The sequence below is a fragment of the Silene latifolia genome, chromosome 6, assembly GCF_048544455.1.
Source record: "Silene latifolia isolate original U9 population chromosome 6, ASM4854445v1, whole genome shotgun sequence".
NCBI lineage: Eukaryota > Viridiplantae > Streptophyta > Magnoliopsida > Caryophyllales > Caryophyllaceae > Silene > Silene latifolia.
This window is the reverse complement of record NC_133531.1, coordinates 10887539-10902548: the sequence shown is the minus strand read 5'-3', so window position 1 is coordinate 10902548 and position 15010 is coordinate 10887539. Positions and strand designations below refer to the sequence as shown.

The 15010-nt window shown below is 36.0% G+C and overlaps 1 protein-coding gene across 2 annotated transcripts; it reads right to left on the bottom strand.

The window, feature by feature from the left end:
* Nucleotides 1–10887: 10887 nt before the first annotated feature.
* Nucleotides 10888–14792, bottom strand: LOC141586308 (transcription factor bHLH143-like). Of its 2 annotated transcripts, none has more exons than XM_074407492.1 (4): nt 14666–14792; nt 14082–14543; nt 12531–12691; nt 10888–12433 (listed from the first exon to the last, which is right to left on the bottom strand). In XM_074407492.1, the coding sequence occupies exon 4, from the start codon at nt 12415–12417 to the stop codon at nt 11317–11319; it is 1101 nt and encodes a 366-aa protein (XP_074263593.1). In that variant the 5' UTR covers nt 12418–12433; nt 12531–12691; nt 14082–14543; nt 14666–14792; the 3' UTR covers nt 10888–11316. The 2 variants fall into 2 exon arrangements, with proteins under 2 accessions (XP_074263593.1, XP_074263594.1); XM_074407493.1 differs by having other exon boundaries at nt 12531–13499; nt 13783–14543; nt 14666–14786.
* Nucleotides 14793–15010: the final 218 nt, after the last annotated feature.

The window sequence follows — 15010 nt, the reverse complement described above, 5'->3', positions numbered from 1 at the left end:
ACCAAGAGTTGTGGCACCAACGGGGAATATGGGTGCATCACAAAGTGGGTACAATGGACAAAGGACACAAAACAGCGTCATTTCAGTTGGGAACAGTCGGTTCCGCTCACAAGGAAGTCAAGCCCAATCGGCGAGCACTACAAACTCGCCCTCAAGCTCGTCTTCTAAGGCGGGAAACTCTACTGCTTCCACAACGAAGAGACCGTTCGCGTGTTTTGTGTGCAAGGGTCCTCACAAGATGGCCGATTGTCCGAACAAAGCGGAGTTCAATGCCATGTTCAAGCAGATGCCGAAAGGGGCTCAAGAACGTCTTGATGGGGCGTTGGCCGACTATCACCAAGAGTGTAACGAAGACTCAAGTGATGGTGAAGACCAACCACGGATGGACTCACTTCAAATGATTAGCGCGATGGGGAAGTACGAAGATTCATCCACCAAGAAATCCAACGGGCTCATGTACGTGGACTTGATGGTGAATGGGAAGCAAGCACGAGCCTTGATCGACTCGGGCGCCTCCCATAACTTTGTTACGAAAGAGGAAGCGGATCGGTTGGGGCTAGTTCATGGGATGCTAACAGCCTGCTGGTTTGGTCAATGTGAAAATGAGACGCGTCCAAGGAGTGGCTAAGAAGGTCGCGGTCCAAGTGGGTGAGTGGGCAGGGGAGCTCGACTTCACTACCGTTCCGCTGGATGACTTCAAGTTAGTACTCGGGATGCAGTTCTTTCAGAAAGCATTGGTAGTATTGAAACCAAGTGACGGATCGATGCTACTAATGGGGTCTATCGTAGTGAATACGGTAGACGGCGACGAAGACAAGGGGCAGCATCGAATTTCGGCTATGAGGGTGATACCGACGCCGAAACAAGGGATGTGACCTTGGAGAATGCCTAAAGGTTCGGTGGAGCCGAGGGCGAACAAGACCCAGGCTAACTACGATGCTAAGTGGCCTGGGGGACGAAAGAAGAGTCTACCCCCTCACCGAGGAGTAGACAATGAGGGCCGAGATGCCCAAAGAAGTAGGCCTCGTACCATCAGGGGGCCGCGTCGATGTGCTGAATCGACGTCCTGGTTTGCGGGTCAGTCGACCCAAGAGAGAAGGCCTCGTACCATCAGGGGGCCGCGCCGAAATGCTGATTCAGCGTCCTGGAGAACTCACTTACCCTTGAATGCAGGTACTGAAGTGGTGATGGACAAGGTGAAGGTGCGATGGAGCAAGCACCTTGAACGATCTCGTAAAATTTTCGCTCGAGCAACGAGGACTTGGACTTTCCAGAATGATCAGAGGCGAGTGATAAACTTGGAGGACATGATGTTCGGGAGTCTCGCCGTCAAGGAAATGCACTCTATTCTTGAAGGGACGATGAATCCGATCATGGTGTGGACCGAGAAGTATCTACAAGCCGGACTCAAGAGAAAGCCAAACCACAATGCAGCATGGACGGCCACAGCTCACCGAGGATGTCTCACTGAAGCGCCGTTCGAGATTTTTGTGTTGCCGAGGGCGGCAACAGATTAGGTGGGGGAGAGTGTGACGATCCGCACACTTGAACCCTTAGATTTATTTTATGCTTATATAATTTCATTTCCATTGTACATTTGTAGTAAGTATTTCCTTAGTAGTTTTAGAATAGGTTTCTATAAATAGGTATATCGCTATTCTACACTAAACTTGTAAATTCAATGTTTCCTGCTATCAGGACCAATCTATCAAATTTGCCTCTATGAGAGGTGCTAGTCAATGAAAAACCGCTTCTCATCCAAAAGCTTGTTGTTGCTTGTTGCTTGCTTTCAATAATCGTATTGCTTACTTTTATTGCTTTTGTGTGCCGGACTTGATAATCGTGACTAGGATTCCCGACACACACCGACCCGAGACCCGAGTATCGTGCTAGTGGGCGATCCCTCACTAGTACGAAGATCCTTGTCGCTTGCATCTTGCCTTGAGACGGGCAAGGGTGCGCGCCACGGTCCGGCAAAAGTAGCGGACCGTGACAAATAGCATCATACAATCAAGTTATATTTTATTGAACTTATGTGTAATTTTTTTGAGCTTTCTTAAAGTTAATCTTTTTTATGTTTAAGTGAGTTCAGAAATTTTATGGTATAGCTCGACTTCTTTAAAACAAAACTCAAAAAATTTATTATATAGCTCGGGTTCTAGAGCATACAGCTAGGTACAATTGGTTGTAGGATCTATTAACTGGTATTATTTCATGGGTCTAAAAAGCAACGGCGTTTTTGCCCAATAAAAGCAATACTGGGCCACTATATGGTGGATTCAAAGAGTGATGACGTTCTCGTCCGATGAAATAAGTTCGAAAAAAATGGTGTTTCTGTCGATTGATCGAAAATAAGACTTTGCCTATGATAGGGACATAGGGCATGTGAAAGTGTCAAATGTAAAGATCTCCCACACTGGTGAATTCGGAGAGAATGATCTACTTTATAAACGAATGAACTACTCCATTTATTATCAATTCGTTTTGGATAGAAATTTTCTTGCACTTATAAAGTAAACTCATATATAAATCAACGGAGTTACGCTTTTAATTGTCATTTGGTTTTTTAGGACTGAGTCTCCTTGGAGTTTATTAAGTGAATTTTCTCATCTCTCTTTAGCTGTAATCTAGACTCGTTTTCATGGTTTAACATGCATGTAATCCAGATTCGTTTTCATGGTTTAATTTAAATGGTATTAGAGCACATATGGCTATATCCTAAGTATGGCTCCTACATGAGTGGATTATAACCTTTGATGGTGTATATTAAGGTGTCCAACGTCGGCAATAATGTGTAATCCACTCGCCAGACGTGCTCCCATGCATGGTGTTAGAGACCGAACCTCTAACCTTATGGTTAGTAGATAGGTGACTAATCATCACACCAAACCCACTCGGTTTATTTTTTATGAGTGATGATTTACATCAAGCTCAAAACAGTGAAGAAAACATTTGGAATATGAGATGGTTTTAGGCCTTAATCTTTTGAACTTAAATTAAAACCTAAGAAGTTAGTTGAGTTCAATTATTTTTATATAAGTTTTGAATTCATCGACTCACCTGCATTTTAATTTTTTAATTTTTATTAAATATGACTTAAAAGGTTATACCATATGACTATATATGTTACGGAGTACATAACTTGTTGTAGCTTTCTCAACAACAACAAAAACTACACAACATTAAATCGGTCGTGCTAAAATAATATTCACTCCTCTCTATATATATACTTTTTTTGTTCATTTGATTTCACTTTAATTTACTCGTTATGATAGTAATTTATACAAGCCGGTGAAACTTGGAAGGGGAGGTCAAATGAAGAGAAAACGGTCAGTTTGTGACCTTATTTGAGAAAAACCATAACTAATACTTGGGCGAACCCCGAAAATTAATTAGCTATTACGCGAAGAATGCTCCAAGAATGAATTCACGCAGAATCGATCTTAGCTCCACTGATGAATGGTCAAGTAGTGTAGGATTCAAGTCGAAACTAACTCCTCTATTAGCAAGCCAATCAGCAATACTGTTTGATTCTCGATAAGTGTATTCTAGCCTGACCTTTTGTAACACCCCGTAATTTTGAAAACCCTTATTATATTTTAAAAGTAACAATTTAATCTATTTTAATTTAATATTAATTTATTTGAAATAATAGTAATTTGATAAATATAATTTTATTTTATTTTTGAAGAAATGTAATTATTTTTGATAGTTTAGAAATGTTTAAAAGTGATTTAAACTATATTTAAACCTTTTTCCTTTGATAAAATAGATTTCGGATAAAAGTCGTAAAATTGGGATTTTCCCATTTCTTACGGTCGTTGGGTAAACGAGTTTGGATATTGGGCATATGAGTACTTAATCTTTTAGTAAAATCGTGTTTAAGAACTTTAATATTCTCGGAAATCGCGTTCGACGAATATTTCTAATTTCAGTCGAAACGAACCAAAACGTAAACAATTGAAACTCACCCAAACACCCTACCCCAAACCATGCACCCTCCATCCTCCATGGGTCTCCTCTTCATCTTTCATTTTCTCAATTCTCAATTCTCATTCTCTCTCTTCCTTTCATCAAACACCAAATTTATCTTAAAAATCCTCCTTACAATCCCTAAATCCACCATAAATCCTTCATTTCTCCACCAAATCTCATAAAAATTATATATTTGGAATCCTCTCTTCAATCCTCATCTCCTAGTAAGGTTTATTTTCATTTCCCCCAATTTTGTTTTAAGACTCGTCTTTTAGGGTTTTCAAATTTAAGCTTAATAATTGTGTTTTTGTTGTTCTTATAGGTGAAGAATATGAAGATGAGTTAGGAGACTCATATATTGTGGAAGATGATGCATAATTTTGGGTTTTAGAAGCTTTCTCAAGTTATTACTTGTCTCTTTGCTAGCTTAAGGTAACTATTCCGAGTTACTCGACGAATTAATGTCACATTAGTAGTTGTATTTGTTGTTTGTTGTTGTTTGTTGTTGTTTGAGACGATCTTGTTGATGAATGAATGAATGGAGTAAGATGAGTATGCTTATGTTTAATTTATGTTACCCATTTGTATATTATTGTTTGGAACAAATTTGGATGAGAAATTATGTGTTGTGACAAGTCCGTGTTTTGGCTGGAACGCGTCAGTACCGGACCGAGACGGTTTTCAATGTTTCCAAAAATATAACAGATTGAACGACATCGAAAAATTAGGTGGTTTAGCCATTTGAATCACTCAATTCGGAGTCCGTATGAGTAAATGGCGTCGTTTTATCGGTTAAAATTTATAGAAAAGTTTACCCTTGTGTGAGATGGTTATTTATGCTATTTTATTATGTGAGAATTTTGTGGAATTAGTTATTTTGTAAGTTGGAATATATTTCCTTATGTTGATAGTTTTTCACATGATAGAAATTGGAAATGGCATGAGAACGATATTGTGATGAATTTTGTGATTTGGACCAAAGTAGGCCAAGGCTCTGAGCTGGGCCAGATTGACCGAGCAAGTTTGGTCAAACTAGGTTTAAACCGGTCAGCCTCGATTTGACCGATGACCCGTCGCGGGACTCGGGTCGAGGGTTTGTCTTTGAGGTGAGATTGGTTGTTATTGGATGTTTTATTTTATACCTTGATATTTGTAATTATCATTTCACTTGTTGGTAGTTGGATGCTTTGGATGCCTTATGCTTGAGTCTTGTTGCCTCTTTGCCATTTTAGCTTGTTCTCATGGATTATGGTACTGTTGGTTAGCTGGAATCTGGATTATTATTGATATTGAAGATATTGTTGGATTGTCAGCTGAATATGCTCTTGCGTAGCCTTTCATATGCTAGGGTGTGTATGATCATTTGTGTGTGCAAGTTTGGACTCTTTGCCCCTCTTATGGTTAATTGGGTGTCCTACTTGGCTTGTGTGGCGTGGGCTAAAGTATTCAAGTTGGGACTAGGTCCTAGGTGAGTATTTCGGCCTTCGTCATAGATTGACGAGTATATGTTCATCGCTTAATAGCCTCTGTGTCCGAGCTTGGTGGGTTTATATCCAAGATAGGGCATCCAAGATAGGGCATGACCTCCTGACGTACTCTTAGAAGTATGTGGTCAGCTTTATCCAAGTTAGGGCATGACCTCCTGACGTACTCTTAGAAGTATGTGGTCAGCTTTATCCAAGTTAGGGCATGACCTCCTGACGTACTCTTAGAAGTATGTGGTCAGCTTTATCCAAGTCAGAGCATTACCTCCTGACGTACTCTTAGAAGTATGTGGTCAGCTTAAGTACTAGCCAACCCTTTGGTGGACTCCTTAGGGGTACTCATGTGGTGTTATCATGGGTCTTGGATGCGGTAGTTTCCGCATGTCGCTAGGTCTGCGCAGGTTTAGGACTAGGGTGTTTACCTTACCTCGTGGTATAGACTCGAGTTACAGAGTGACTATTGACGGTACTAGGAACTTATGCCTGTCTCTAGATATATTGTCCTTTCTTGTTTGATGATTCTATGAATCATAGAAGGTGAGATGCAAGCCGTCTATGGTTGATAGAGTTTGGATTCCTGGATGTTATGTGATTCACATGATAGTGTAGTATGAGTCGGTCTAGTATTCACATGCTATGACTATGTGTTGTTATATTGTTGTTCACATGATAAGCACGATTGTTTAGCATCTATATGCTAAGGCTATGTGTTATTCATATTCATATTCTTATGTTTACATGTTATATTAATTATGACATTTCGTGGCTGGGAGAACTCGAAGTTACTCCCCACTGACTGTGACTTTCGTATTTGTATAAAATGCGATTGACAGGTAGGTGATGCATATATGGGGTACATGGACGAGCTAGCGAGCAAAGTAACCTTGGGATCTAGATTGGCTTTATTTTATTGTGACCCTTAAACACTTTTTATGTCATATACTTTTTAGGGACATATGTCTTCCTTTTTCATATTTGGGTTGTATAACTTTGTTTCGCGACTTTAGCGATATTTTATTTATGAGATTTATTTTAGACCTTGCATGTTTGACATCTTGCCATTTGGATATTTTTATAACAGGTTCAGGTTTCGTTTTCGGTTTTAAAAATTACAGGTTTTTACCCAAATGAACCTATTACAAACATATTCATGCAGTTTTTATCTAGAATTATGTGTTTACTTTTCGCAATGAATGAGGGTGTCACACCTTTTCTTTCATAACTCCTCTATCCAATCAAATGAGTTTAGTATGATGGTTGCTCTCCTTAACCATGACGTCATGGATTCCATCCCCCAATTTACAAAAAAAAAAAAACTCCTCTATCCATCTTCCATCATGATGGTCTAAATAGGTATAGTCGGTAGTCCTCTCATGTTTTTTTCAACTTATCTATAGTAAGAGACTAGTTTGAATGCCCGTGCGTTGCAACGGGGTAATTAACTTATTTATACTGCAAAAAAAAAAACGTTATAAGCGTTAAATGTTTACATTATATGTCTAATGATTTGTTTACATATTATTAAAATATCTCTTTAAAAAAAAAGATTAATATATACGTGGGTTAACTCTTATTTATAATTATATAATCACCCTACCTTATATTAATCTTTTGATATGGGACAATTCTATTATTTATAAGTAATATATTCACAAAAATTGGATTTTTTTTCTGATGTGGGACAATTCTAATATTTATACGTAATATATATTTATCAAACTTGCATTATTTTTCAATGTGGGACAAATAACATACTCAGAATTACACCATCTTTTTTGCACTTAGTTCGACATCCAACCAGATCTCGAATACCGAATACAGACAATTGCTACTCATTATATCTAATATTTATATTTAAATTTAATAATATGATCAATTACTCTCCATTAATATTTGTACGTTGTTTTTCTTCAAAAAAAAAATTAAAATAATTGAGATACGGAAATTTCCTGTAGTACCCCTTAGTTTTGTTAGATTTTCCATGTTACCCCTACTTTTAAAAATTTGCCCATGGTACCCTTGAGGTTCCATTTTTTTGCCCATGGTACCCTCTAATGTAAAGGCTGTTAAATGGACGTTAAGTTTGATGGCGTGGCAATAAAATAACAATTAAAAAATAATACCCCCTTTATTGTTTTATTGGTACGGATATCTCTCTTTTAAATGCAAATTTAATTAGCTATATCATTATAATATTGGAAATTTCTCATGGTAACCTTGAACTTTGATAGATTACACATGCTACCATTGACGTTTGTTTTCTATTTTTTTATCATAATTAAAATATGTGCAAATGATAAGAACCTATATTCTAATGATAGAATATTTTTTAACACAATTCTAGCTATATTATTTAATAATTGTATATTTACGGATTTACCACACCTACATTATTTTTCAATATGGGACATAAAAATTCTATAGGTAGAAAATATAATGATATAAACTTTTAAGAGCTCTCCAAGACAATACTTAAGCGACTCAAAAGATTTTGGGTTGATGCCTAAGTTCCAAGGATACTCATAGAATCACCCAACTTATGCTATATTTTGATGTGGAAAAATTCTATTTTTTATATGTAGTATATTTATCACACCTATATTATTTTTCAATGTGAGAGATATAACATACTATGAAATACACCATCTTTAATATGTGCAAATTATATGAAATCTATATATATACTCTAATGATAGCATTTCTTACCATGAATCTAATAATATTATTTTCATAATTTTTTTACCGACATTATTTTGTCAAATGAAATTTAAAAGTTTTTATATGAAAATTAGAAACATCACTTGGATATAAAATAAGAAATACATAGTATATATTATAATAACTAAAAGATTTTCCAAACATTAACTTAGGTTAGAAATCATTATTGTAGAAATAGTAATATAAACTCTTTTAAGAGTTATCTCTGACAATACTTAAAGGAATCAAAAGATTTTGGGTTATGACTTCTATTTATAATCATAAGATCACCATGCCTTACGGTAATCTTCCGATGTGGGACAATTTTAATATTTATACATAGTATATTCACCACACTTACGTTACTTTTCAATGTAGGACAAATAACATACTAACTACTAAGTACACCATTTTTTTTTTGTACCTACTTTGAGATCAACCCAATTTAATAATGAGAAAATACAATATAATACAATATACACTCTAATGATAGCATTTTTTTGTCACAATCTGATTATAAAATTTTCATACGATATTTTAATAAACATCACTTTAATATAATATAGAAAATGTATATATATGGGACATTTCCATTATTTATACATAATATATTCACAACACCTACATTATTTTTCAATGTGAGACATATAACATACTAAAAAGTCTATATCTTTTATATCAAAAAAATTTTGGATTAATACCTAAGTTTCAAGGATGCCTCCTATTTATATTTATATAATCACCCTACCGTATACTATTATTTCAATGTGAGATACATAATTTAATTATTTAGACGTAGTATGTTCATAATGCCTACATTATTTTTCAATGCGAAAGATATAACATACCAAGAAATACATGTCTCTTCTTAAAAACCATTATTGTATACATATTATTTTTCTTTGAAGGTAAAAACCACTTAGTCTCGATCATTAGATATGGATCTCTACATCGTACATATAACGACTCATTAAAGCTCTATTACTGCATTCAGAAGACAACCATTAGTAAAATCTTTAGTTTTGTATTGTGTCAGGAGACTACCATTAGTAAAACCTTTTATTTTTTGATTTTCTTGTTCAACCTTTAGTTATTTTTTGATTTTCTTGTTCATATTCTTAACTCTTTCCCGAGTAATTCCCAATGATTTCCACTTTATTTTTATATCATATCGTAGATAACGATAGAAAATCTTAAGAGCTCTTTAAAACAATATTTATGAGACTCAAAAAATTTTGGTGGATACATAAGTTCCAAATATGCATCCTATTTATAATCATAGGATCACATCTCCTTATACTAATCTTTCGATGTGGGACAATTCTACTATTTATATGTAGTATATTCACCACACCTACTTATTTTCTAATGTGGGACAAACATACTAAAAATTATACAATTTTACGTATTCAGAAGTACACCATCATTAACATGTGCAAATAATATGAAATTTATACTCTAATGATAGCATTTTTTAACACAAAGCTAATTATATTATTTTCATAATTTTTTTAACGATATTTTTTTGCCAAATGAAATGTAAAAGTTTGATATAAAAATTGGAAATATCACTTGAATATAATTTAGGAAATATACATATTATAATAATTAAAAGATTTTCCACTTTATTTTTTACATCAAAAATTATACTTTCCTAAATTGGTTTTTGATGATGTGGACGCTCTCAGATCGCTCGAAAAAACTCTCTTTTATATATATATATATATATAGATTTGTAATCTTATAACCTTTTTTTAAAATCAAACACCAAAAGAAAACCTTTGAAAAATCACAAACCACAACATGAAGAATATAATCCTCTAAAAACCCACTTATAAATAACCCTTAAAAGTGGAATAAAAATAGCATAACCATGCACAAATAAACACAAACAAGACCAACAAAGCATCTTTATACCTTTTTTTTCAATCTGAATACAAATGCCAACTTTAAAGTACAAATATTGATAGATACGTCAAAATCAAGCTTTTTCCATGCCTCATTTTCGCATCATATCTTGGAATTTCTTCTTAGCATTTGCTTAAGCACGCTTCATTTCTATGGTCCATTATATACTTCCATGGTGGTTCTAAACTTTATAGCTACATGTCATAGACTTAAAAGCTACTAGTATCATATTCTTTTTCTTTTTTTTCATTTATTCTCTCTATTAATTATCTTCCATAGACCTAAAGTATTGCACAAAAGAAAAATTAAAGTTTGATTCCATTGTCATATGTCGATCCACAAATATGCAAAAGACCGTTATAGAGTGACGGTCAATAAGGGTTACTCCGGAAATTACGAGTCTAAATTGAGTTACTCGAGGGAGTAACAAATCATTCCAAAGCTGACCTGAACAACACAAATTCTCATTTGTAACAAACAAATTGCAAGTGGGAGAGAGGTTGTGAGAGACTGAGAGGTCACAAGCGAGACTCATTACCTAAAAAATGGGTGAAAAATTAAGTCTAAATTGAGTTACCCAAGCGAGTAACAAATCATCAAAGGTGACCTAAACAAAGGGTGATGACCTGAATTTACAAATCAGCATCGAAATTTAAGCATTTCATACAACAGTTATATATGAATTGTTACGATACTCCAATGGTTGATGCAAAATGAGAACCAGTATGCCCTAAGATCAGACCACAACATCTCAACAAAATCCAGCGAATTACGAACTGAAGCTAGTTCAATAGCAACTGGAGTATAGTGGAGTAGCAAAGCATTGAGAAAACCAGATCACCCATAAATAGTGCATGCCGAATTGCCAATAGGTACTTTGTACAATTCCAAAGTCTTAAAAAGTTTTAATTCCGAAACAATCAAGTGCAGAAACCCCACAACAATGAAAAGAATCCATGAATAATAATAGAAGATTGATTTAGCATGACTAATGATGAAACGCATCAAAAGCCCAACTAGTCGCTCTCATGCCATTCCCGGCATTAAAGAAGCCGGTGATTTTCAATCTTGGGTCCATCTTCAAAACATTTCAAGGCTGGAGTCCAGTTTACAGGAGCGGCCTTTCTCCAGAGGCCAAGAATGCAAAAGCTACTTTAATTATCACCGTAAAGGTGTACACTTATTTAAAGGGTAAATGACATGATTTCAAGAAGAATCAGTCATTCAGTAACAATGTTCCGAATCAAATACCTTATTCGCAGCCTCCGGAAAGGGCTAGAGATTCGGCTTTGAATTTCAGGGTTTTCAAATAGTGAATGGCTTCATCTAATACCGTAATTGCATCCTTGCCCTTTCCACCAGGAAGTATGGTCTGCAAGATTCTCACTGTCTCGCGTATTTTCTCTCTTCTCATTCTTTTATTCCCCGGTGATGAGTTCGTCTCCCTAAATGGCATTGCACAGCTAGATTCAGCGTCATCTTCATATTCAGAGGACCTAGTCTGCTCGATATGACTAGGGTACTTTACAGGAGGAACTTGATGGCCACTTCTAGAGAGTTTCTGTCGTTTCATGGGTCCTGCAGAACTAGCAACTTCATCCATTACTTCTTCATTCACCCATTCCTGCTTCTCGAAAGCAGTCATTGTACTAGGGGAATTCCCGGTGCTTGCTTCCTCACCATCATCGCTGTCATCGTCTTCTTCCTCTGAGTAAAGCAAGGCATTGATCTCCTCTGAGTTTTCACGCATGTCACTTCTCTCGTCACTCCTATGACCATCAGCCAAATTAGGTCCTGAATGAAGTACATCCCTCGTAATTCTGAGTGCATCTTCATCCTCGTTAAAATTATAATAACAAGTCGGCCTATGGGTCCAGGTGGTTGGCCGCGGGATTGAAGTGCCAATCCCAGAAGCAAACATCATCGTCGTCTTGTCACCAGTCTGATCAAATACAAGAAATTGCTTGATAGCCGGTCCACTGCCATTAGTGGGAGAGTTAGACTCCCCATAAATTTCACGACCAGCAGAAGGAATGTTATTGGGTTGGTTGGTTTTGGAGGTACACTTATCATCCAATGTCTTATCTCGTACAAGACACTGCCTAGAGCGAGGCAGACAATAAAACCAACCATGCTGCTCCTTCAATGGCCCAGATTTGATATTGGGCACTCCTGAAAATCCAACAGTAGGCGAGGTACTATCCGTAGGAGCTGCAATAGTGTAAGGTGTTACACAAGGAGATCTTGTATTTTGCATCCCTGGATCGTCAAATGGTGGTATCAAGGATTGGGAATTTGGAAACTGATTTTCCAGTTGTCGTCGATGTAACCAGGACTTTAAGTCCTCTCCCATTGATCTGTAGCAATACCTGTGAACCACAGAAACAACAATCCTTTAGCCATCAAAACTAATAATCGGCTTTAACGTCAATAACAGCATCACAAGTTCGTGATTAGATAACATACCACAATAACGCTGATTTCAAAGCCTCGATTTGTGATTGTTTGTCGTATTATCCAAGAAGAAAGCGGAAAAAATAATAAACCCAGCTGAACCAAAACCCCAAATTGTAGAACTACAATCTAATCTACGTGACAGGTTTCAACAAATGACGGAAATACTCAGCCTGAAAAAAGAAGAGCAATAATATTAAACAGCTGATCATAATCAACAAGGCATCCAATATTTAACACAAACAAGCAGTAATGAAGCAGAAAGGGTGCAATCAAGATTTATAGTTGAGCAAATGCTATGGTTTATCGTAAAGATGGAGATATCCCACAGCGGAACTGTTAGCCCAATGCAAAAAGCATCAAGCGTCCACTCAAAATACAAACAAAAACGAAACATTATATCCAAACAAACCCTAATTCACAATTTTACATGAAACTACCTCAAGAACAGCCTAGAGCTGCTAAAATCCGTCAGCTTATTGCCTATTATACATTACTACGTATATAAGCACATTTTTCCTCCTGATAAATAACGAATTGCATTCTCCATGACATTCCTTTTACGTTATAGTCCATATACTTGCTTAATTAATAGGGTTATAGAGGAATAAACAAATGTTGTGGAAACACCCTAAGATTCAAATGAGTCCATTCGTATCAATATGACAATATACCCCCATTGGCCGGTTAAACGTGGCAGTCTGCAAATCACCCATCCCATGCCGGTCATCCCTTTTAACCAGGATAGCAAGCTCTAATTCAAAAAGGAATAATCTAAGGCCAAAAGGGTTTAATGTTGTAGCCCCTATTAGAGCCCTACTGGATATCTTGGACGGTTTCAGATGATGATTCAAATCATTTTGGGACTAAGGCTCTGATGTTGTTGCTTTAAACACTTGAGCCAATCAGCCAACTCATTCCGACTCCTTATACCAATGTAGTTATACTATACCCAAATTATGGTCTCCTTCATTTTTTAACCTTTGTTTAAACTTTAAAATACTCGTCACAAATTAAGCAAAGTTGAACAATCGACTAGTCCCTAGATTCTCGGTCATTTATTTACCTTTGTAAAAACACAAATTCTTGTTTGTGACGGCACATATCCGTCACTCTTGACGGATACCATTTTACCTCACAAAGTACCCACTTTTTCTCTCTCTGCAACACTATTCATGTGGTCCCCTTTCTCCACTAACCCATTTTGTTACCATTTTAACTCACAAAATATCCGCCACAAATGGTAACCCGTCACAAGGGAGACCAATTGTTGTAAAAAATACTAATGCCATAAAAAAAACCAGGTCAATGTCTGAAGGATTCAGAAGGGCTATATGTGACCCATTAACAGCTAAATGTGACCCAATTTAAATTGTTAACATTTTACCATAAAAATGGTCACATAAGGCCGTCTAAAGGCTTCAGACGGAGAAATGAGAATTAGTGAAGAAACAAAGTAGAACAAGTGACCGGAACAGAGGGAATATTACATAGACAATTACAATAAACTAATGTAGACATGAAAAAAATAGTAGGGAAAACGCGATAGAAAGAGGAGACAACCTGGCATTGATCAAGAGATTGGAAGCAAGCAATAACTCTAACTACAATGGTGGAGAATCCAGCAACTCCGTTCTCGTGTTTCGATGTCCGGAATTTTGTCTGGCTTGCTCCTTGGCACACCATAACTACTCTCAACCCCCCTTTCCCAATTCTATGATCTTACGATTCTACGATTCGATTCTAAAAAAAATAATAAGAGATCTAAGAATTTAGCTGATCATGCGAACGTAGCAAGGAATCACAATGAAAAAACTTGAACCCATTTATACTTAATAGAATTTAATTGTTTTGGGAAACAAAAATAATTTGATTTTTTAAAAAATTTGGGAAGAAAAATAAATAAATTTACAGAATAACACGGCAGTATAAATTCAAAGAAACAACTTTGCGAAATAAACAAAACCACTGCATGCTGTGTTTAAAATTTTCCAGATTTTTGAGATTAAAATTCCCCAAATTTACCTGCAAAAATCAACAGAAAATGCAAATGGTTAATTAATTAGGAAATGCAGAAAGAAGAAGAAATAATTATGGGAAATTAAATAAATAAAAAAGCAGATAAAATAAATGATCAATTAAATTACCCAGAAAAAAGCTGGTTAGAGCGTGGAAGGAGGGGAGAAAAAGAAGGAAGTGGTAGATAGAGATTATCTAAAGAAGAATTGAGGTTGTGTGTGTGAAAAAGTGAGAGATTGAGAGAGGTGTGAATTTGAGAGGTAATGAGAATTGAGAAGGGTTATATAAGGTATGTCATTGACTATATTGCCCTCTCACCAATTGTAGGAAGGTTTAGTTCTGTCAGGTCGGGTTTGAGGCGGGTTGAGTCGAGTCAAGTTTATCAACTCAAAACAACGATAGTATTGTGTGTTTCGATAACTCCTGTAAATTGAGAAGTAATGAGATTGAATATATATGCATTTTTATTGTTG